General features: G+C 36.6%; 1 protein-coding gene across 4 annotated transcripts in view; it reads left to right on the top strand.

Moving 5' to 3' along the window:
* The window catches only part of ATRN (attractin), a 121,929-nt gene that overhangs the window by 75,388 nt on the left and 22,990 nt on the right, over positions 1–23,551 (top strand). For 2 of the 4 annotated variants that reach the window (XM_074346983.1, XM_010972801.3), the window contains exons 22-25: positions 2,415–2,509; positions 4,968–5,046; positions 6,810–6,967; positions 19,736–19,797. In XM_074346983.1, the coding sequence (XP_074203084.1) occupies positions 2,415–2,509; positions 4,968–5,046; positions 6,810–6,967; positions 19,736–19,797 (394 nt within the window). Of the gene's footprint in view, positions 1–2,414; positions 2,510–4,967; positions 5,047–6,809; positions 6,968–19,735; positions 19,798–20,118; positions 20,151–21,289; positions 22,361–23,551 lie in introns of those variants that run through there. The other 2 variants (XM_045508534.2, XM_045508535.2) reach the window with 2 other exon arrangements.

Here is a 23,551-nt window from a genome sequence, read left to right as displayed (position 1 = left end):
GGTAAATGCATTTTCTTCCTGTCAGAGAATCCACGTAGTAGGACAGATTATGGAACTGGAGAAAAAGGAGCTAATGTTTTGGCATTCTATTATAATTACAAACCAGCTTTTCTGAGTTAAATAGCGTCCCCTCAAAATTCATGTCCAGCTAGAACCTGTAAGTGTGTTTTTTCTAGAAAAACAAGAGGTACTTCATGATCTTATGTACCTTAGCTGTAATTCCAAAAGAACAATTCATAAAAGAAAAAGTTGTCTATTGGGATTTACCAAATTTAAAACTTGTTTTTAAAAAAAAAAACAAGCCACAGACACAGAAAATGTTTACAAAGCATAGCTTTGATTCAGAGTACATGAAGAATTCTTACACCTGGCAATTCTTACACGAATTACCAATAAGCACATGAAAAAAATGGGTAGCATTAGACATTTGGGATATGTGTATTAAAACTACAGTGACATACACCCTAAAATGACTAGAATCAAAAGCCAATGCTGGGGGTGAGAGGGTGGGGTTGGGGGGCATAAATTAGGAGTTTGGGATTAGCAGATACACACTACTGTATGTAAAACAGATAACAGCAAGGACCTACTATATAGCACAGGAAGCTATATTCAATATCTTGTAGTAACCTATAATGGAAAAGAATCTGAAAAAGGATATATATGTTTATATATACACACATATATATGTAAACTGAATCACTTTGCTCTACACCTGAAACTAACACAACATTGTAAATCAACTGCACTTCAATAAAAAAGAAAACAAAAATAAAATCTAAAAAATTTTTTAAAAAGCTGATACCATGCTTAATAAAAGACAACTGGATTCTCATATCTCCTTCTGCTTTCAATCTCTTGCTGTATATTTCTGTTTAAAGTATGTGAAAAAAATCTGGCCTCACCAGACAGATAGTTGGAAAAGGATAGGGTGTTTGAGTAACCTTTTTAGATTTAGATATTGTCCCTTGATACCATACTAAAACCAAACAACTGGTCATTTCTTAAAGGTTAGTTAACAGTGTGGAGTCTGAAACCACATCAATTAATTTTTTTGTAATTGGATACATTATAATATATTTCTCTGTCTTGAAAAATAAAGCTAATACCAAGTTTTAGCAATGATGTGGAGAAACTGAAGCCCTTATAAACTTTTTGGGAGAATATAAAATGGTTTTCCACTTGGGAAAATCATTTGGCAATTTCTTAAACAGTTAAAAACAAACTTGCCAACAACTTGCCATTCCCTCTTCCCCCTGGCAGCCACTATTCTGCTTTCTTCATGAATTAGACTATTCTAGGTACCTCGTAAAAGTGGAATCATACAGTATTTGTCTTTTTGTGATTGGCTTATTTCATTTAGCATAACGTCCTCAAGGTTCGTTCATGTTGTAATATGTCAGAATTTCCTTTCTCTTTAATGCTGAGTAATATTCCATTGTATGTATGTACCACATTTTGTTTATCTGTTCATCAGTTGATGGACATGGGCTGCTTCTACCTTTTGACTGTTGTAAATAATAGCTATGATCTATTTGGCGGTTACAAACATGATTGTACAAATGGCCCTTCAGGATCCTACTTTCAGTTCTTTTGGGTATATACTCAGAAGTGGAATTGCTGGATCATTTGGTAATTCTATTTTTAATTTTTTGAAGGAACTGCTATACTGTTTTCCACAGTGGCTGCACCATTTTACATTCTCAACAGCAGTGTGCAAGGGTTCCAGTTTCTCCACATCCTCACCAAGTTTTTTTGTTAGTAGCCATTTTACTACAAGTGATACGGTACCTCATTGTGGTTTTGATTTGCATTTCCCTAATGATTTCTGATGCTGAGCATTTTTTCATGTGCTTATTGGCTATTTGCATATCTCCTTTGGAGAAATGTCTATTCAAGTCTTTTGCCAATTTTTAAATCCGGTTGTTGAATTGTGTAGTACTTCTTAGAATTAAATTATACCATCTTTGGACAGAAGGCTCTTTTTCAAGCTGTGTTCTTTTGCCACATTACATTAGCCTTTGAACACTTTCTTGCTTTCTAGAATAAAATAACTGAGGCATATATTTACTCTGAGTCTGAGGCACATAGTCCTTGCCCAGACCTGGAGTCAACCATTTTTACATGGAGTCTTACGATTAATTTATAACTTTGTATCTTTAAGCAAAACCTAGCATACTCAGTTAATATTTGTAGGTGAGTTAGGTTGGAGCCTAAAAATCTCAACCAGGGTCATGATACAAAAAGTTTTTGGTAGGTTAATTCAAACAAAATGATATTGCCCGCAGACTTGATTCCTTTGTCAGTAGTGCTGTCCTGGCTGTTGAATATTTATGAGAAAAATCAATCTGTATCTCTAGAGACTTATTCTGTTTTATTTCAGTTTTTAAATACACATTTCTTTCTTTCCATAGATACTCTTCTTATTGACTATCAGTTCACCTTTAGCCTATCCCAGGAAGATGACCGCTATTACACAGCCATCAATTTTGTGGCTACACCTGATGAAGTAAGATTTAAAAATCTTCCTACTTTGTTTTGAATTAGTGTGAATTTTTTTTCTTGATTATTATGGATAGAAGCACTGCCTTAGCAGTGGTCTCCAGAGTGGAGTACACAGGATGATGTTTAGAGGTACAGGAAAGAAATGTTAATCTACATTTATCCTCCTTTTTATCTAAAAGGTAAGAACAATGTTGTTTAGATTTACCAGGGTCTGATACACAGAGTGACATTGACTCCACACATACTTGGTTTGCCCATCAGCCCATCACAGCCCCAAACAGGAAAGTGGAGGAGATTGCAAGGGGAACTGCTGTGTCAGGGGGGCAGTGACAGAGCCCAGATTTACTCTCTCAAAATGGAAATTAATACCAGTGATGCAAGGAAGGTGGCAGAGGTGACACTTCTGTTCCTAGAATGTGTTCTTAGTCTCATTAAGTGGCAAAAACAGCACACGCTTAGCTGTCCAATAAGAACTTGGCCAGAAATAATTGAAATTGTTTCGATAACTATTTGAAATGTGTTTTTATATCTACTGTTGTTAATGGTAAACCCCAGTCTGCCACAAGGTATTACCTAGCAGCAGAAGAGAGCCAACACAGCATGACATCTAAAAGTGAAGCATCTATAACATGAAGACACACGTGTATGATTTCTTCATTGAAATACAAAGTTATTCATTCCCTACTCTGGTACATAGTGAAACTTTACTAAACTTGAAAATTGTTTGGGAGCCTCCTTGGAGGTTTCTTATTTCTTATCAATATACACAAACCATTTGCCATTACAAAATTCTTGTCACAATAAATGTAACAAATAATACGTGGAAAACAATATGGTAACAAGCCGAAGTGTATTCCTTCATTAACAAATGTTATCAGCAAGCACTGCTAAATTTAAGAAATAAGTAAACCAGTTGTAAAACAAGATCCACAGTGTGGAATATTTACAATTAAAGTAAGATTTGTTTTTCATATTCCACTTCAATGATAAAATTAAGAAGAGATGTACTTGAGAAGATACACTCTCATGAGTGAATAGCTTTTTAAGTAAAAATAATAAGTGACTTTCAGTGAAAATAGTTTGTGGAAAAACTGTTGATATGTCATTTCAGTGGCTGTGTTGACCGAAAGTCTTTAAAAATTTTAGAATATGGTTATAGCAAAAGTACTATACAGGAAATTTACTTAACTGCCTTGTTTCTCTTATGACAGAATATTTAATACAATTATCCAATGTATGCATCTTGTCTTTTACAAAAACACAAGGATTTCAAGTTTATTAATTCTTTCCGTGGGAAGAAGTAATTGTTAGTAATGTGCTGCCAGCAAATATTAAAAAATAAATAAACACTTGAGCTGGCCCTTCAGCTCAAGGTAGGATTTTATCAATAAATAAGAAGGTAACTGCTTTGTGAGAGAAACTTCTGGTTTGGAGACCACATTTTGAAAATGGTTATTTGGAAATGCTCCCGTTTTTGTAATTTTTGTGCTATAAGAACTATCAAAATACCACCCTGGAAAATCTTAATTTTCTAACCTGTTTTAAAGTCTTTCAAAAATGAAGAATCTCAGCAGGATTAGATCCAAAAATATAAAATACAGTATCTGAATTATTCGAAAAAACAATTCTTGGACCCCAAGAAAGAGATTAATTAGCCAAATTACAGTGAAAACAAAAAGTTAGTATTATGATTTTAATTTACCCAGCATAGCTGACAGTGCTCTTCTTTCAGCTGGCACAACACATTTCTCAGAGATACCTTTTTCAGTCATTAAAACCACAAGTCAGAATGTATTAAACTAGCTCTTCAAATTGCTGTATCTCTAAGTGGTTATATAGAGTTTTCAAAGGTAATAAAGCATATTCTGTTTTATTCAAACAATCTTTTTAGTGAGAGAAAAATGTTGTTAAATCATGAATGAAGACAAAAGTTTTTCAGTTTATTTCAGCTTTATGTGCTTTTTTAAAAAAAAAATTCCATTTTGGAGAACTCTGCACTGTATATAATCTATGGGTTCACAAGTACATAGGTTTAATTTGTAAATAAATATAAATTGGGGCACTTGATCAAGTGTTTTACTCTCCAGATGTATGGAAAGGGCTGCCCAGAGGACCCTCAGGAGGCTTATCCCCCTAACATAGGTCACAGGATATAGGTCATTGTGCTCTGGGAAGGGTGTTTTTAAAAGATATTTTTTCATGGATTTAGGCATTTGATTAAGCATTAAATCCCGTATACTTTTATGGGAGGGAAATGAAATTTACTTGGGACATATTGCTTATGTTAAGGAGAATTGGTTAGAAATTTTACTAATTCTCCTGTAATCCGTGAGTTTTTCTTAAGACATGAAAGTGTATTTTTTATTATTAAGGAAGTTAAGAATAGTAAAATAATTACTGCTTTATTTTAAAATCAGGAAACTGTTATAATTAATTTTCTAATTATTTGTATTTCTCACCAGCAAAACAGGGATTTGGACATGTTCATCAATGCCTCCAAAAACTTCAACCTCAACATCACCTGGGCCCCCAGCTTCTCAGGTAAAGACAGACCTAGAGAAGACCTTCCAAGTAGAGGTAACAGATGAGAAGGAGTTGAGAAAGGAGGCTCTGGAGACAGACAGATGGGTTTGAAACCCACCTTTGCCACTTAGCTGGGAGACCTTGAGCAAGTGTCTAAAACCTATCTCTAGACCCTTAGGGGTTATTCATCTTAAAGAGAAGATAATAATATTTATCTCCTGGAGTTACTGTGTAGATTAAATTAAGCTATAGCTGTCAGTGCCTGCCATGGTCTTAGGATCAGTGTGTGCTCACTACCCCTGCTCTCCTACCACCATTAATACCGTGGCTCCAGCACTGCCATCATCGTCCCCATCCGTGCTCCAGAAGTGAAAAATGCAGGTGACTCAGTCTCAAGAGATGGAAACATTTTTATTAGAATGAGATTTTGGTGGGTACAAGGGAAAATGTACTTTGGGAATTAAATCAAGCTCTAAGAGCACAGGTTTTGCCATCTTGTTTGTCTTGCTATGATTCACTAAATAGGATCTACTGGGTAGAAAATCTACTAAAGAAAGAAAGAATGGCCCCAATATAGTGGGTAAGAATGTAGCTCAGCAGACGTGGATTTGAATTCTACGTGGTACTTATTAGCACCATGCTTTCTGAGCCAGTCTCCTTGTGGATGAAATGAGATGATTAAAAACACCTATCTGTGTAGAATGTTCTGAGGATTAAATGAGATAATAAATGAAGAACTCAGTGTAGTGCTAGAAACATGGTAAATTCTCATTGAGTGGTAACTGTGTTTCATCATCTTTATTACTGTTTTTTGTTCAAAACACAACCAGTTATACTGAAACAAAATAAAAACATTACCTTTGCACATCATTTTGTGTTTATCATGTCTTAAAAGATTGTGTAGAATTCAGAAAAGGTTCAGAAACTTGCAGTGAGGAGAGACCTTTAAGAAAAAGTCCGAGTTATTGGAGCCTTTGTTTGGAAAAAGGCAGCATCCCTAAGTATGTGATTGATTTGCAATGATGGTCTCACCAGTCTGGACTTCAGTCCCAGGCTTTAACTCAGACATGGGAAAAGCCTATTTCAGGAATGTTTACAGACACTAGAATTCCTGGTTGAGGGACACAATGGAATGTTGAAGGACTGTCTAGGGGTAGGATGGGTTTATATCAGATGGGGGGTGTTTAAATTCAGTGTAGCTGGTAGCAGAAGGGACTGAGTGACCCCCTAGAGTGCCTCCCTCCCTGCTACTGTTGAGACTTGAGGTCACTGCTGGCTAGGAAGTGAGGGCTGGATCCATGTCCCTGGTGTGGGGGATCTGGAGCTCTGCCAAACATGAGTAAGGAGGAAATGAAAAGCAAGTGAAGTGTTGTGGGCAGAGTGAATGCCATTTCTTGTGAATAGGATTCTAATGGCATCTGTGTTGTCACAGCCACATGTAGCCTGTTTCCATGGGGGAAGTTGTAGGGGTTCCTGGTAAAACCATTTTGGTTAAGGGCACAGGCTTATGTATCAGTGCACCCAGCTTCAGATCTCAACTCCACTTCTTCCTGGTTGTGTGACCTGAGCCAAGTTACTTAATTTTCCTGAACCTAAGTTTCCTGATGTGTAAATGAGGATAATAGGAAGGTGGTTGTTAGAACTAAATGAGATGGAGCTCTTAAAGGCTGTTCCTGGAACATAGTGCTTAATAAATGCTAACTATTATCGTAATTATTAGGGCAGATTCGGTCCAAAAAAAAAGGGGGGTCTTTTCTGTTTCATTCTTTTCTTCCTAACAGCTGGAACCCAAGCTGGAGAAGAGATGCCTGTTGTTTCAAAAACCAACATTAAGGAGTACAAAGACAGCTTCTCTAATGAGAAGTTTGATTTTCGCAACCACCCAAACATCACTTTCTTTGTTTATGTCAGTAATTTCACGTGGCCCATCAAAATTCAGGTAAGAAGTGCTTGTTAGGCTCATACTTGCAAAGATGGTGAAATCTCTGTAGTGGAGACTAAATTCACTAATCTATAACTGGCAGTGAATGAGAAGTACAGTGTTAATATTGCTTTACCTTTGTAATATCTGTGGTAAATGAGTTTTGAGCACATACGTAAAGAAAACTGTAGTGAGGCTGGCTTAAATCACTTATGAAGGAAATTTATAAGCACTTTTGAAAGTCAGCATGTAACAGTTTTGACAATTACAGCTATATTTGTTTCTTCATTGAGCACTTGCCACATAAAAACCTGTAGAGCTACGCAAAAAGTTTGAATTCTGGAGTGAGTTATGAATGAATCAAACACAAGTATCACCAGTGAAAGCTGTGGTGTGGAAAGTGCTGTATGAAAAGATCCCCAAAACGCTATCAGAGTTTAAAAGGAGACAGGGTGGAAGGTAATAGGGGCATGGGGTCGGTGGCAGTCGGGAGTTTAGGCCTTGTGGTCAGACAGACATGAGTTTGAGTCCCGGCTTGCTCCTGTACAACTCAAGTCTTGCTCCACGTCTCAGAGTCTTTGTGCGTGTGACCTGAAAGGGTACGTCTAAGGGTTCACGTTGCCTGCTGCAGCCACTGCTGCTATCAGCCTGCTCCTTTTTTCTGTTCCCAAGAGACCAGTGCAGTCTCTCTTATCCAAGACCCACGGCCCCATTTGTGCTCTTTATAATTATCTGCCACTGTGTCTTTGAGGCCTTGCCTCAGTACTTTCTGCTTTACCCCCCTTCATTTTGGGTAAATGTGGAGTTCCAGGATGGGTGGACTTTTCAGGGACTGGTTCACCTTTAGCCATGGAAGTGTGATCACTGGACTGGGACTCTGCCAACTTTCAGTAACATAATCAAGTGAAGCAAGTCATCACTGATCAGTTAGGATGGGTTTGAAATCTAGTTCTGATAGTTATGTGATAGTTAATGCCTTGGGATTGTAACTAAGGAACAGTCAATCTTTTCCCTTCTGGAATGTGAGGGACAGGCTGTGTGTTGTATTTTTCTCATCACCCTTTTTTCCTTTTTCTGTCTGGATGGTCTGCAGATTTTTGTATCCTCTACTCTACTCCTCCCTTTGTTCTTGCATACTCTCTCCTTCCCTCCCCAGCCAGCCTTCTTGGAAGCACTGACCACACTCCCTGTTTCTGTTTCCTCTTACCATTCACCCAGCACCCCACAACAGTGAGCCGTCATCCCTCACCATGTCCTGAAGCTCCCTGTCATGGTGGACTCCAGTGACTGAATTCTTCTGTCCCCTTCTCCTTCTCATTGCATGATTTGAGTCACCTTTTTTTTTTTTTTTTTTCCTTCCTGGTCCTTTCTTTCCCTGATTCTCTGACCTATCTTTTCAGGGAATCTCGTTCCTTAGACATTGGGATTGTCTGGGATTCAGGCCATGGTCCCTGTCTTTATCCCACTTGTAAGACATGGCACTACTTCTGTACTGGTGACTCTCAGTACTCTGTCTCCAGCCCTGCTTATACTTGAGCTCCAGACCAGTGTTCTTGGGTGCTGCTTAGCTACTTTACCTGGACATTCAGAAGCTCCCTGCACTCAGGGAGTCATTCTTGTGATCTTAGCCCCAAACCCTGTGCCTCCTTTCTAGTAAATGGTACCACCTATTGCATGACCCAGGACCCTGGAAATTGCATTCCTGGGATAAACCTGACTTGGCATGATACATTATTTTTTTTATTTGTGTGTTTTATTCATTGCTGAATTCAGTTTGCTAATATTTTGGTTAGACTTTTGAGTCTATTTCATGAGTGAGAATGTCTGGTAATTTTCCTTTCTTGTCCTTGTTACGCTTTTTATATCAAAGTTGAAGTAACTTTTCATTATAAATTGAGGAGTTTTCTCTCTTTCTCATTTCTGAAAGAGATTATGTAAGATTAGAATTATATGAACCTTGAATACTTGTGATCCTTCATAAAATCATTTGATTCTGGTGTTTTATATTTAGAGGTGGTTTTTTCTTTTTTTTGTTGTTTTTTTTAGCTGCTGATTCAACTTCTTTAATAGGTATAGGATATTTTGGATCTTCTCTATTTGAGTCACTTAAAATACTTTTTTCTAAATATTGATTTATTTTGTATGCTTTCAAATGTTTTGACACAAAGTTGTTCACACTGTCCTCTTATCTAATCTTTGCAGCATCTATGCTTAAGTGTATTGAATCAAATATTTAAAAATGGTTAAAATGATAAAATTTTATCTTAATATATACTTACCCCAATTTTTAAAAGTTGAAAAAAACACAGCAAGGTTTTTTATAGACATAGAGGAGCTTATTCTAATATTTATATGAAAAGGCAAAGATTCTAGAATAGCAATACCAGTTTTGAAAAAGAGGAATAAAGTGGGAGGAATCACTGTGTGAAATGTTAAGATTTACTGTTGAGCTGTAGTAATCAAGGCATTGTGGATATTGGTGGAGGGATAGACACATAGATCAGTGGAACAGAATGAAGAACCCAGAAATAGAACCGTGTAAATACGTCCAACTGATTTTTGATAGAAGAAGAAAGTCAGTTCAATGGAGAAAGGATAGACTTTTCAACAAATACAGCTAGAACAGTTGGACAACCATAGGCAGATAAGTGAACTTTGACCTAAACCTCTTATCTCACACAAAAATTAACTCAGTGTGAAAGGAGGTAAGAATATACAATGGGAAAAAGAGAGTCTCTTCAGCAAGTGGTGATGGGAAAACTGGACAGCCACATGTAAATCAGTGAAGTTAGAACATTCCCTCACACCATACACAAAAATAAACTCAAAATGGCTTAAAGACTTAAGCATAAGACAAGACACTATAAACCTCCTAGAAGAAAGCATAGGCAAAACATTCTCTAACATAAATCTTAGCAATGTTCTCCTAGGGCAGTCTACCCAGGCCGTAGAAATACAAGCAAAAATAAACAGATGGGACCTAATTAAACTTATAAGCTTTTGCACAGCAAAGGAAACTGTAAACAAAACAAAAAGACAACCTACGGAATGGGAGAAAATATTTGTAAATGGTGCAACTGACAAGAGCTTAATTTCCAGAATATAAAAACAGCTCATACAACTTAATAACAACAACAACAACAACAAAAACAAAACACACCAGACAATCCAATCCAAAAATGGGCAGAAGACCTAAACAAACAATTCTCCAATGAAGATATACAAATGGCCAATAGGCACATGAAAAAATGCTCAATATCGCTAATTATCAGAGAAATACAAATGAAAACTGCAGTGAAAAAAAAAAACCTGCAGTGAAATGTCTGTCACCTCAAACCAATCAGAATGGACATCATTAAAAAAGTCCACAAATGATAAATGCTGGAGAAGATGTGGAAAAAAGTGAATCCTACACTGTTGATGGGAATGTAGTTTGGTATAGCCATTATGGAAAATGGTATGGAAACTCCTCAAAAAACTAAAAATAAACTTACATATGATCCAGCAATCCCACTTCTGAGCATATATCCCAGAGGGAACTCTAATTTGAAAAGATACATACACCCCAATGTTCATAGCAGCACTATTTATAATAGCCAAGACATGGAAACAACCTTAATGTCCATCAACAGTTGACTGGATAAAGAAGCTGTGGTATATTTATACAATGGAATACTACTCAGAATTAAAAAAGAATAAAATAATGCCATTTGCAGCAACATGGATGAACCTGGAGATTGTCATTCTAAGTGAAGTAAGCCAGAAAGAAAGAAAAATATCATATGATATCACTTATATGTGGAATCTAAAAAAAAGACACCAATGAACTCATCTACAAAACAAACAGATTCACAGACAGAATACAAACTTACAGCTACTAGGAAGAAAGGGGGTGGGAAGGGATAAATTGGGAGTTCAAGATTTGCAGATACTAACTACTATATATAAAATAGATAAACAACAAGTTTCTACACAGGGAATTATATTCAGTATCTCATAGTAACCTATAATGAAAAAGAATATGAAAAGGGAATATATGTATGTAGATGTATGACTGATACATTATGATGTACACCAGAAATTGTTATAACATTGTAAACTGACTATACTTCAATTAAAAAAATTAACTCAATGTGGGTCACATATTTAAATGTAAAATGTAAAACTATAATACTTTCAGGAAAAAAATAGGGGAAAATCCTTGTATCCTAAAGCTAGGCAAAGATTTTCATCCTTGACACAAAAACATGACTTACAAAAAAAGTTAATAAATTGGACCACATCAAAATCGAAAGCTTTTGCTCGGTGGAAGGCCCTGGTAAAAGAATAAAAAAACCTGCAAAAGAAAATATTTGCAAAAAATATTTCTAACATAGGGCTTGTATCTAGAATATAAGAAGAGCTCTCAAAATTCAACATTAAAAAGTAAATTATGTGATTAGAAAATGGACAAAAGAATGAAGGGACATTTCACCAAAGAGGAGATACATGTGGCAAATAACTACATGAAAGATGTTCAGCACTAAAGCCATCAAAAAATGCAAATTAAAACCACAATGAGATATCCCTACACACATATCAGAATGGCTATAATTAAAAATAGTGATAGAAAGTAGTGATAACACCAAATGTTAGAGAGAATGCAGAGAAATTGGATCATGTATACGTTGCCGATAGGAGAGTGAGATGGCACAGCCACTCTGGAAAATAGTTTGACATTTTCTTATAAAACTAAACTTGCACCTACTATACAACCCAGCAGTTGCACTCCTGGGCATTTATCCCAGAGAGCTGAAAACTGGTGTTCATACAAGCACCTGGACACCCGTGTTTATAGCACTCGTACAGCAATGTTTAGCAGCCTTATTCATAATAGCTCCAAACTGGAAACAATGCAAGTATTCTTCAACAGGTAAATGGTTAAACAGACTGTGCTTCGTGCACATCATGGAATAATACTCAGCAATAAAAAGAAACAAACTATTGTTAAAACAACTTGGATGAATCTGAAAAATTTTGCTGAGTGGGAAAAAAACCTTCAAAGTTTACATACTGCACGATTCCATTTATATAGCATTTGAAAATAAAAATTTTAGACCAAAAAAAGTATAGATCTGCTGAAACTTCAACTCTCTCTGACTACTTCTAAACCCTCTTTTTCAGAGGGCTCATCAGATTAGGTCAGGCCCACCCACACTCAAGGGTAGGGGATTATACAGGATGTGCACATCAGTGTAGTAGGAATCTTAGGAGCCACTTAGAATTTTTTCAGCCACTGGCTATATTTGGAGGGGGGCCAGCAGGGTTAGGTTGTTTCTCTGACCCCAAGGAATTTGAACTCTAGGCTCTAGTCAGTAGAATTTCAATTTGGTAACACCTGCTAATAACACTGTCAAGTTATAGATCACATACAATTGTAAAGTATTTGATTTGGGTTCTAGTAAATATAACTTACTGACTTAAGTTGAGCTGGTTTTCATACTGAATACCTTGCTATATTCCAAATCGAATTGAACTTCAAGCTTTGTTGCTTATAGCTAAAAAATGATTAATATTTTTAAGATTCCTACTGAAAACCTTGACTTAAGCTGCTGAGGTTTTTCCCATTTGGAAAGAGGACTCTGCGCATATAAACAGGCTTTTGTGCTGGAGATAGCTGTGCTGTTGCCAATGCCGAGTTCTAGTTTTTTTTTTTCCTTCCCAATGCCTCGTTGCTCCACCCTCTCAGAGTCACTGAAATGGTCATTTCCTTCTGGAGGGACCTCTTCCCCACAGTTACTTTTTAAAAGTACTCATTTTAAGTTTAAGACTCAAAGAGATGTTGATCCTCCGCCTGATTTTTTTGGTCCTTTTTACCTGGGCTGGACCACTCACTTGAATAAGATCCACCTATGAAAGCTGTATTCAGGAGCACTTTTGAAAATAAATGATGGTGTGCTCACCATTTAGTTTTCCACGCTTCCCTTGAAAAAGCAGGTAAGTTCTATTGAAAATATGTCTTTTTTGCTCTTTGGTACAAATAACTGCAGTATTTGGCATCATGTGTTCTTGGTGTCTTCGCACAAGAACCTGGTCAGTGCTGATTCTCTCTCCACTTGGGGCTGTACCTGGGTGTGTGCTGTGTGGAGCGCTGAGCTTGCATCTTCCTGGGCAGATGCAGGCGTGTTCTCAACAAAGGAGGCTGCACCTTTCTTTATTTTCCTTAGAGCCTTAGCCTTTCTGGATGTAGTTAGCTCTTAAATACACACTTAGAGACTGTACAGATTTAGTGAAAATACAGAGACTTACTTAAGGAAGAGAATAGGAAACTGTCTAAATGGTGCAGTGGAAGCCATCCAGTTAAATTTCAGTACAGCTTTCAGGGTAGCCAAAAGCCTTTTTTGTCTTTGATTCTTATTTTTTAAAGCAAAATAACTGAGGAAATTTAATTCTCTCCTCAGAAATTCGTGTAAATATTGGTGCTTTAAAAATGGTAATGGTAAATTCAAGTTATTTCACTCTGAACTGATCCCAGGATTCTTTTCCATAATTAGGAACAGATCAAAATCTGCAGCTGCTAACTGAGGGAATTTGAAACTAACTATAAAAAAATCTTTGTAGATGCAGTTGAAAATTTTAAAAAACCACCCAGACTGAAAAGGCCTGTGTGTTGGAGGGTAGTAGGTGTATTGAGCCAGTCGAGCCTGGTTTCTGGCTGGTTGCTCTTGTGGGTGTGTACCCCTCCCTCAAGCCCTGCTTTCCGAAAGTGGTTCTAGGTGTTCCCCCAAGTCAGCAGAACTCACCTGGCTTCAGCTGCAGCCATAGTTTGGGAGGGTAGGTATTCAAGACAGAGAATGCACAGGCAGACATTGTGTGTGAGGTGGGAAGGTGGGTGGTGGAGCTGGGACTCTGGCTTGTTACTGGCTCTGCAACAGAGGTTGTTATTGTAATGTGGAACTAATATTAAAGTCCTTTGCTTGCTGGGTGTTTCATTTGCTAGTTTATGTAAGAGGCTAGTGTTCACAAGTGAAGGCAACACAGAATTTGTTATTGAGAACTGGGCATTCATTTAGATTTTAGAGTTATGTTTATGGGTGCTAATAGGATTGCTGTGCTAAGCAAAGGATGTATGAAACTTTTGTTGACTCAGATATACTTTTCTTTTTTAGTAACAGCTTTATTGAGATATAAGTCATGTACCATACAATTCGCCCATTTAAAGTCCACAATTTAGTGGTTTTTAATAAATTCACAGAGGTGTGCAACCATGACCACAGTTAATTTTAGAATATTTTCATCACCCCCAAAAGAAATCCCATACCCAGATACAGTCCTTTCCCATTCCTCCCTCCCTCTAGCCCCTGCCAACCACCAGTCTACTTCCTTTCTCTATGGATTTGCCTATTCTGGGCATTTCATATAAATTGAATCATATAATAAGTGGTCCTTTGTGACTGGCTTCAGTTAGCATAATGTTTTCAAGGTGCATCCATATTTAATATATTTCAGTAGTTTATTCCTTTTTAAGACTGAATAATATTGTGTTGTATGGATATACCACATTTTGTTTATCCATTCATGTGTTGATGAATATTTGGGTGGTTTTCACTTATTAGTTATTATGACTAGATGAATAGTCAGATACACTTTTAAAGTTTATTGTAGGATAATAGTATGTACACATACGTCCTGGTGTTAGATAGTCTGTACCTTAAGGATTTTAAGAATTATAAAGCCATAAAATGCATTTAGAACTAAACTACTTAAAGTATAAATTTTTCTTAATTTCAAATGGCATTTAAAGTTTTTGTACTGCCTCATGGTTTGCATCATCCTGATTGTTATTTATGTTTCCTTCTTCTTGAAAGAGTCTTCTCTTCTGCTTTTTACCTGTGGCTTTGGCTGTTTCTTCTTAGCTCTTCAATGCCATTGTCCCCTTGGGTTTCCTCTGGACCTTTCTCCCTGGACACGACACCATCTGTGGGCACCACCTGTGGCTGGGATGGGTAAATCTCTGTCTCTAGCGTACCTCTCTCCTGTGGTCACCATAGCCAGGACCCACTAGACTTCCTTTAACCTCCACTCACTTAGCTGACTTTCTGGCCCAGAGAGGCAGCCATGAGAGAACAGAAGGAGCCAGGCCAGATGCTGGGTAGAGTGCGGATAAAATAAACTATTATTTGATAAATAAGTGAGCTATAATTATTAAAGCTGGGCAGTGAGCACATGGGGTTCATGATGCTGCTCTCTCCACAATTAAAAAAAATGTAAAAGATAACACAGATGATGAAATAAAAAATAAAGGTCCAAGTATATCATTTAGCTTCCCCAAAGTAGCTGTAAGAATATGCCTCGGCTGGGCCTGCCGTCTAGGCCGGCTGGGACGTACCTCAGAACTGACCTTCCATTCTCCTTTGCAGGAAATGTACAGCACTGGACTAGAAGTTTATTGGTTATTAGTCACTGTTGGGCAGTTTTAGAACAATCAGCAGAGGTCCAAGGAAGACCTCTTCTCCCTCAGCCCAGTGCACTTCACCCTGGTGGTGATGGCAAAGGGAGCTTCCCCAAGAGCTACTGACTCCCCCCGCCTTGAGCAGGGGAGCATCAGAGGCCTGAGGGCTCCTCCCTGTGGGCCCATGAGGTGTGGGAGGCTGCTTTCCAGTGGGCCGTGGCTGTGTTGTCTTCTGCTCCTCCAGCCTTTTGTGGGTAACAGGCACATCCTCTCCTGTATCTAAGGGTTCCCAGGGTGTTGTATCCTTTTCCTGTCTGTTTTGGCATTTTTCCATTGCCATCGCCCTCCAGATAACAACTCAGAAACTAACAGAAGCACTAAAAACAGTGAGAGAACACCTCCAACAGGGATGGGGAGTGATGGCCTGGATCACCTAATATAGTATGAAATTAGTAGATGATGCCTAAAATGGCTAAATCAAGAAATAACAACAACAGAATACAAAGGTGCATCTGCTCTTGTGTGAGAGGTGGGAAATTACCTTTTCTTTCTCCTGAGCAATAATTGGTATTTTCATAGGAGTCAATAACTGATATTTTTATAGACTGCAGAATACAGGAACCCTCTTTCCCAGGATATCACTACTGCCATAGTATAAGGTAGAGTATGACTATTCCATGCCCTGAAAGGGAAGTGGGTCAAGTGCTGAGGGAGTGCAGAAAAGAGAGAGCCAATTCCCAGTGGAGGATGGGGCAGCTGAACGAGAAAGGGAGTGTTTGTGCTGGGCCATAAGGGACAAGGAGGACCCCCACTGCAGATGGGTGGGGGAGAGGTTCAAGGTGCCAGAGGTTCAAGGGCAGTAGTAGTACTGCAACCAGAAAACATTTATTTGGCTGAAGCACAAAATTAGTGCTTGGGGAGTGCAAGTTTGCAATATCCTACCCCAAAGCCTGGGGCTCAGAGGGCTTCCATGCTTCAGTTTATGTAACACGCTAGACAAGCACATCTCAATCAAACATATTGCTGAAAGTTGAGTTGGAAATGTAAGGGGACATAAATTCTAGAATTTTTCTGGTGTGTGGAGAGTAATACCTACCATTTAGAAAGGGAGAAGAATGAAATTATGAGTTTCATTTATAAATTGTAATGGAATTTTCTTCCTTGTATTAAATAGGTTTTGTTATAGGAAGTCTTCGTTATCCTTAGTATCAGAAAAGCCCACAAACACATTTCAGCATTTTTTATAATAAATCATAAAAGAAAGGTATGATTGGGATATTATTTTGAAAAATGAATCTCAGAAGTATGGAAAATGTTTATTTTTAACTTCACAGTTAAAATTTAAATTACGGTTGCAACTGTGAGCCAATCTTAGAAGAAAACTCAATCAGGTCTTACTAGAGGGGGAATGGGGTCATTATTTTTCAATTACTATATTCACTTATTCAGCAAATATTTATTAAGCACCTCTTACATGACAGTCACTGCTTTAGGCATAAGAGATATAGTAGTCAGTGGCAGAGTCCCTTATGGATCTTATCTTCTAGTGGGAGAAAAGACCATAAAGAAATGTACATTTAAGGGCTATGAAGAAAAATCGAGCAAGGTAAGAAGATAGGGGTGTGGCTTCAGTTGTGCAGATGGTGCTCAGAGACAAGACAGCAGGAATGAGCCCTTCACTTCAGATTTGACTTCACAGCATGATTATAAAACTATACTAATAAATTGTGTGTGTGTGCATGGCTAGGACATGGTACTGTGCACCAGAAGTTGACACACTGTGACTGATGGTACTTTGATTAAAAAAAAAAAACAACTATATTCAATATCTTGTAGTAGCCTATAATGAAAAAGAATATGAAAATGAATATATGTATGTATATGTACGACTGAACTATTATGCTGTACACCGAGAATTGATCATTGTAAACTGACTATACTTCAATTTTAAACAAAAACAAAGTCAATAGTCAAGGGTCTTAACAGTTTTCCCAAATCCTCTCAATGCTATTCAGAGTATTTTGAAGGTTTTAAATCTTTATACTTCATTCCTCTTCAGTTGATAATTATGCCAAGAAGACTCCGTTTGTCTTTGTGGTTTTGTGTGATTAGTTCTCCAATAGCAAAATCTCATCTTTTGCAAGATTGATTTTGCAGTGGTTTGCATTGACAGTCTGTAAGTGGGGACAGTGGGGACAATTCATGCTTGTTGTCCCAGTGTACTTTTTAATAGTATTCTCCTTCACTCTCAGAAGTTTGGACAATAAATTCACCACCCTGTCAATCAAAGATTAATCAACAAAGACTGACACAGTGAATAGCATGTGAAGAAGGAATAGATATTTTTAAGCGGCTGGTCCGTTCATAAACATTTTCATGTTACGACTCTTGCTTTCCTATGAAATCTTGTAACTTTGGAGACTTAGATGATAAACATTCAATAAAAGAAGACCACTTTTAGAGTAATGTGAGTCATGGGTACCAGCCACACTGGCAGCTAGTTTATAGTGGTTCTTAATGATTTTAAGTTGGACGTGAGTGTCGTGTGGCCCTGCTTTAGCAAGAAGTCAGGCTAATGATTGGAATCCCAGTGCTGGGGGAGCTGCCTGAGGAGTGGTATGTGGCAAAGGGCACATGGAAACCTGCTGCATCCTCAGAAGGTGCCTTTAGCATCCAAACTTTTTGGCACCCTACGATGAGTTAAATCATCTCTTGAATTTCTTTAAGTTGAAACACTGAGGACATACTAATGTTTTAAGAGAAAAATCTAAACAGAATTGAATGCACTAGACTCTGTTTCCTTCTCCTTTATGTGTTATAACCTGGATTCTTCATTCCTCAAGATTGAGTAACCTTGTTTATGTAATTGTTTTTTTCTCCAGTCTTATTAAAAACTTTTATGTGAGGACTATAGCCACATTGTGCAGTTTTCCCTCCCTCAAGGAGCATTCTTATTTAGGATTGGTTACTGTAATAAATGAAGAAAAGGAAAAACAAAGAATGTGGTTTCTCCTTGTTTATATGAAATCTATGTATCTTTGTATTTCTGATTATAAATGGTGGCTAGAGGGAGGCCACAAAAACTTCAGATTCTGTGCCCTGTAATATTCTGTGGCTTGAACAGGCAGTACTGGAACTTGACTTATTTATAGAATGTCAAGAAGAAAATAAAACCATCAAAAAGGAGAGCATTGGAAACTTCTCTTCTGCCTCAGTGAGTCTAGCTATAAAGAGAGCAGGCATTGAATTGTGACCGTGCTGGGGCCGAGGCTGCAGCACTTCCCTTGCATTGCTGTAGGAGGGGTGTTGACAAGGGCAGGTGAGGGGGGCTGGGGGGCATTGGGAGGAGAAGATGCTAATCATTTACTTCTGTGATTCTTGTCATACTTACTGTCCTCACTTGATTAATTATCATTTTATTCAGTAGAATTGTTTCATTTATAATACCATTATCTCTCCAAAGAGGTCTGTGGTCCCTTAAAAAAAAAGCAGAGAACACACTATAACTTCTGGCCACTACTGTGTGTATCCCAGGATAGTAAGGACACAGTTATCATACTTAGTAATAAATCCTAAGGTGCACATTTTTTCATATTCTAATATCTCATGAAATCATGATTTTACAGTCAGTGATTTTAAAAGCATTGTGTCGTAGTTTAATTGGCAGTGTTTTTCTTAATAATACTTAAAATAATGCCTTTTCTAGTGGTGTCTTAGATTTGATGAAATACATTAGGGATTTTTTTTTAATATTCTTGATATAAAGACTATTAACTGTATAATAAAGTTATCTTAAGTTCCTACTGGTGTTATATTGTCAGAAGATATTCAACATAGTAAAATTCGGGATATTATTTTTTTAAAAAAGGACATTGTCTTGAAGTGAGTACACACTGAGCACGTTAAGTGTCAGAGGGATGAAAGGGCACAAAAGGAGGCTGCCCACCTCACAGTAGATCTAAGAATTGGAATTTGAAGCAAATGAGGAGAGCATTTTGTCTTGACAAGGGCACAAGGATGCAGCAAGTAAACTGACTTGCTTGTCATTGGGGTTTTCATGTAGGGAATCTGAGACGTCTTCCAGGTCAGACTCAAAGAACCAAGATCTGCGAGATCTGATGTCATGAGCAGAGGGGCCGTAGGAGTTTGTGTGGAGTCTTAGAACATCACTTCTGGGTTGGCAATTAAGCAAGAAAAACTAAGGGGATGAGGCACTTTTCTTCAGGTGAAAAAAATTTCATTACTCTCTTCCTGAAGTTGTAATGTCTTTCTGCCTCCCTCTTGAACCAAGAAGGCTGAGTTGATGGCGCTGTCTTGTAACCTACCTAATCACACTACCTGTTTTTCTGTCACAGATTGCCTTCTCCCAGCACAGCAATTTTATGGACCTGGTACAGTTCTTCGTGACTTTCTTCAGGTAATTCCACTTATACAAACACATCTATTCTTTTGACTTAAGCGCTTAATTTCATTAATTATCAGCTCATGAGAGGTGAATGACTAATCCTCTGTGTTTGCACAGCAGATCAAACCAACTTTATATTCATGAAAAACTGCATGTCAGTTGTAGTGTAAATTCAACCTAATCTGATAAAGTGAAGACATTTGCTTTGTGTTTTGGCTTTTTGAGGCAGCTTTTTATGTACCCCATACTAACATGTAGATAATTTGGCTCTTCATTTGGGAAGGATTTGGGGTTGAAATAATACATAATTAACAATAATTATTGGTGTTACAGATATGCTTCTTCTTGTTCAAGAGATGACTCAGGTGATTATCCAGAGTTTTAAAACTAAAAGGGGTTTGTTAGGCCCTGGGATTCTTTTGTTTAGATAGTTGTTTTTTTTTTCAAGCTTAATTTTATTTTCAAGAAAATACTGTATACACATAGAAAAAGACAAGTGCTACAGTGCTTATAAGAGAAAGCAGCAGCATCATGTCCTACAGCTTCCCATCCTCATTTCCCCTTTGATTTTTCAATTCAGTTATCTTTTGCTGTCCTGTTGTGGAAGATGAGGATTTATTATCTTACGTTACCTCACCCAGCAACTCCCTACACCATAAACACATATATGGTTTCCTTCCTCCCACTTATGTAATATAGTTACATCATAGTGCTTGGCTAAATCAGTAATCCCTATTTATGTTTTTATGACTATAAAAACTCCTATTAACTCAGTCTTCTAGAAAATAGAAAAAGAAGAAATACTCCCCAGTTCATTTTATGAACTTATACAACCTGACAAGAATAGTATGAAAATGGAATTTACAAGCTAGCCTCACTCATGAATGAGAAAGCTAAAATCCATCAATAATGTAAAAAGACTACTAGATCCTAATCCAGTCAGGTTTATTCCAAGAATTGCAAGGTTGATTTAGCATCAGAAAATCAGTCAGTGCAACTCACATTAATTGCATAAAGGAGGAGAATAATACCGTCTTAATGGGGGAGATCATTTGATAAAATTTAATATCACTAATTTTAAAAACTTAAGAAACTTCTTGAAATCTAATAAAGAAATAATATATAAAGCCAACAGCAAACCACATTCTTAATGGTAAAATGTTGGGAGCTTTCCCTTTAAGTTTGGAAAAAAGCAAAGATGCCACTATCACTTACTTCATTCAACATTGTGATAGAGGTTCTAGCCAATATAATAAGACAGGAAAAATAAATTAAATATATAAGAATTAGAAAAGAAAAAATCATCACAACATTATTGAATTCATAGAAATTCAAAAGAATCTGCAGATAAAGTATTAGAATTAAATGACTTCAACAAAGTTGCTGGACTCAAGGGCAATATTAAAAACTCAGTTCTTTGCTGTTCAGAGACATATGTCTTTTACAGTTCTTATCAGTGAAGGCAGATGCTGGCATAAAAACCATACAATTGTATTTCCCATAGAAAGCAAACAGGTGCCCTCCTCCCCTCTGTACCATGAAAGGAAAAATCCCTTCCTGAGTGATGCTGGGTAGTTGATAGCCTCGTGTCAAGATTCATCCACATCCTTCGGGCCACTTCTGCCTGCTGTAAGCTGATGAGGTTGCGAAAGAGAGCTGTCAGATTACCAAGTTGCCCTTTTCTATATAAAGTTCAGTTACTTTTTTTTTTTTTTTTTTACTTTGGTTACTTAATGCATTTTATTGTCCAGAGTGTGAGAGACCCAGCATCCTACATAGCCTTTAATTAGTTTCTGGATGTGTTCCTCCAATACATTCAGTATTTCTAAGGGGAGCATTTTTGTTAAGCTACAGTGATCAACATGGCACTGGAACAAAACCAGATTGACCAGTGGAACATAATACATAGCCAAAGAAACAGATAAAGTTTAAAAGGTCCAGATTTGTCTTAAGTGATGAAAAGTAAATGAAAATGAAAAATAGATAGTCGCAAACAAAAACTAAAAGATCAGCATATACTTTATAGCCACTTGTCACATATACAGCATGATTACTTGAAGTGTAGCTAATATGACTTAGAAATTGAATTTTTCATTTTATTTAATTTTAACTAAATCTGATTTTGAAACTGATATTCAGTTCAATTATCAGAAGACTCTTAAGTATATTTAGAACAGCCTGGATATGTGAATCTACTTTTTCAAATGTGAATTTTATGAAATCAAAATACAAGTTAAATATTTTCTGGTAGAAATTTAGTGTTCAATTTGAGATTTGCTTTTAAGTATAACATACACATTGGATTTTGAAGGCTTAGTAGAAAATAACAATGTATATATCTTGATAATTTTTATATTGGTCATGTGTTCAAATGATGTTTTGGCACTCTTGGTTTGATAAAAATGTTTTATTAAAATTAATTTCACCTAGGTGATCATTTCACAATACATGTAAATCAAACCATCATGCTGTACGCCTAAAACTTATACAGTGTTGTATGTCAATTATTTCCCAATAAAACTGGAAAAAAGCAGAAATAAAAAATAAAAATAAATAAAAAATAAAATTAATTTCACCTATTTCTTTTTACTTTTTTAATGTAGCTACTGGAACATTTAAAATTATATATGTGGCTCACATTAAATTTCTGCTGGACAATGATGGATGATATAGATAATGCAAAGGGAAAATTTTTATAGGGACAGTGTAAAAAGATACGATGAAACAATGCTAAACTCGTCCAGGCATTTTAAAGCAAAAACATTAAATCTTCATTCAAACTTTCTAAAGTAGAAAATCAACTTGAAAACAAGAGTTCTTATAAAATACCAAACGTAATTTATATTCATATTAAAACTTCAAACAATATAAAAAGAAAATAAAAATTCAGATTTACAGTGATCCTAATTACTCTTTGGAAATTACCACTGTTAATATTTCCAGTTTTTTTCTCTGTGTATATATACTACATGTAAATTGTGGTTTTTCTGACTTCGGTTTATAAAATGGGCTACCTCCTTACATGTTGTTCTATAACTTGCTTTTTTACTCAGCGTTCTGTGGTTAGCTTTTCCCATGTGGAAACTCACCTCAGTTTTTTAAACATTTTTTTCTATAGTATGAGTACCATATTTTATTTCACCATTTCTCCTATGACTGACTCTAAGGTATCCTCAATTTTTATTGCATGTCTTTGCATTTTTCTGTGAATATCTCTGGGATAATTTTTTATCCTATAATTGCTATATCAAAATGTGAAAACACTATCAAATGGCCCCTCAGAACAGTTGCATGAATTAACACTTCTCCAGCAGGAATGTAATTTCTCTTACGTTTCTGCCGATTTCTCTTACTACTACTATTACTGTCTCTCGTTATTTTTAATTTGCTAATCTAGGAGGTATCATTGGTACCTTGTTTTAATTTGGGTTTATGTATAAGTGATATTTACTGATCTGTTACACCTTACAGTTCTTGTTTTGAGTTACTTATTAATATCATTTATTCATATTTCTTTTGAGATGTTTGCCTTTTTCTTAATGATATTTAGAACCTCATTATATTTTGTGATTATTAACATATATTCAGTTGTTTGTGTTTTAACCCCATTTATGATATTTTCTACCAAGCAGATCTGTCAGGTTTTTTCCTGTATTTTCTTCATGAGTATTTTGTCTTTTGTTGTTTTTTCATATTTAGGTCTTCCTTTATCCATCTTGAATCTATTTGGATTATAGCTTTACTATTTTTCTAAATGGATAGGCTT

The sequence above is a fragment of the Camelus bactrianus genome, chromosome 19, assembly GCF_048773025.1.
Source record: "Camelus bactrianus isolate YW-2024 breed Bactrian camel chromosome 19, ASM4877302v1, whole genome shotgun sequence".
Taxonomy (NCBI): Eukaryota; Metazoa; Chordata; class Mammalia; order Artiodactyla; family Camelidae; genus Camelus; species Camelus bactrianus.
This window is presented reverse-complemented; position numbering and strand designations above follow the sequence as displayed.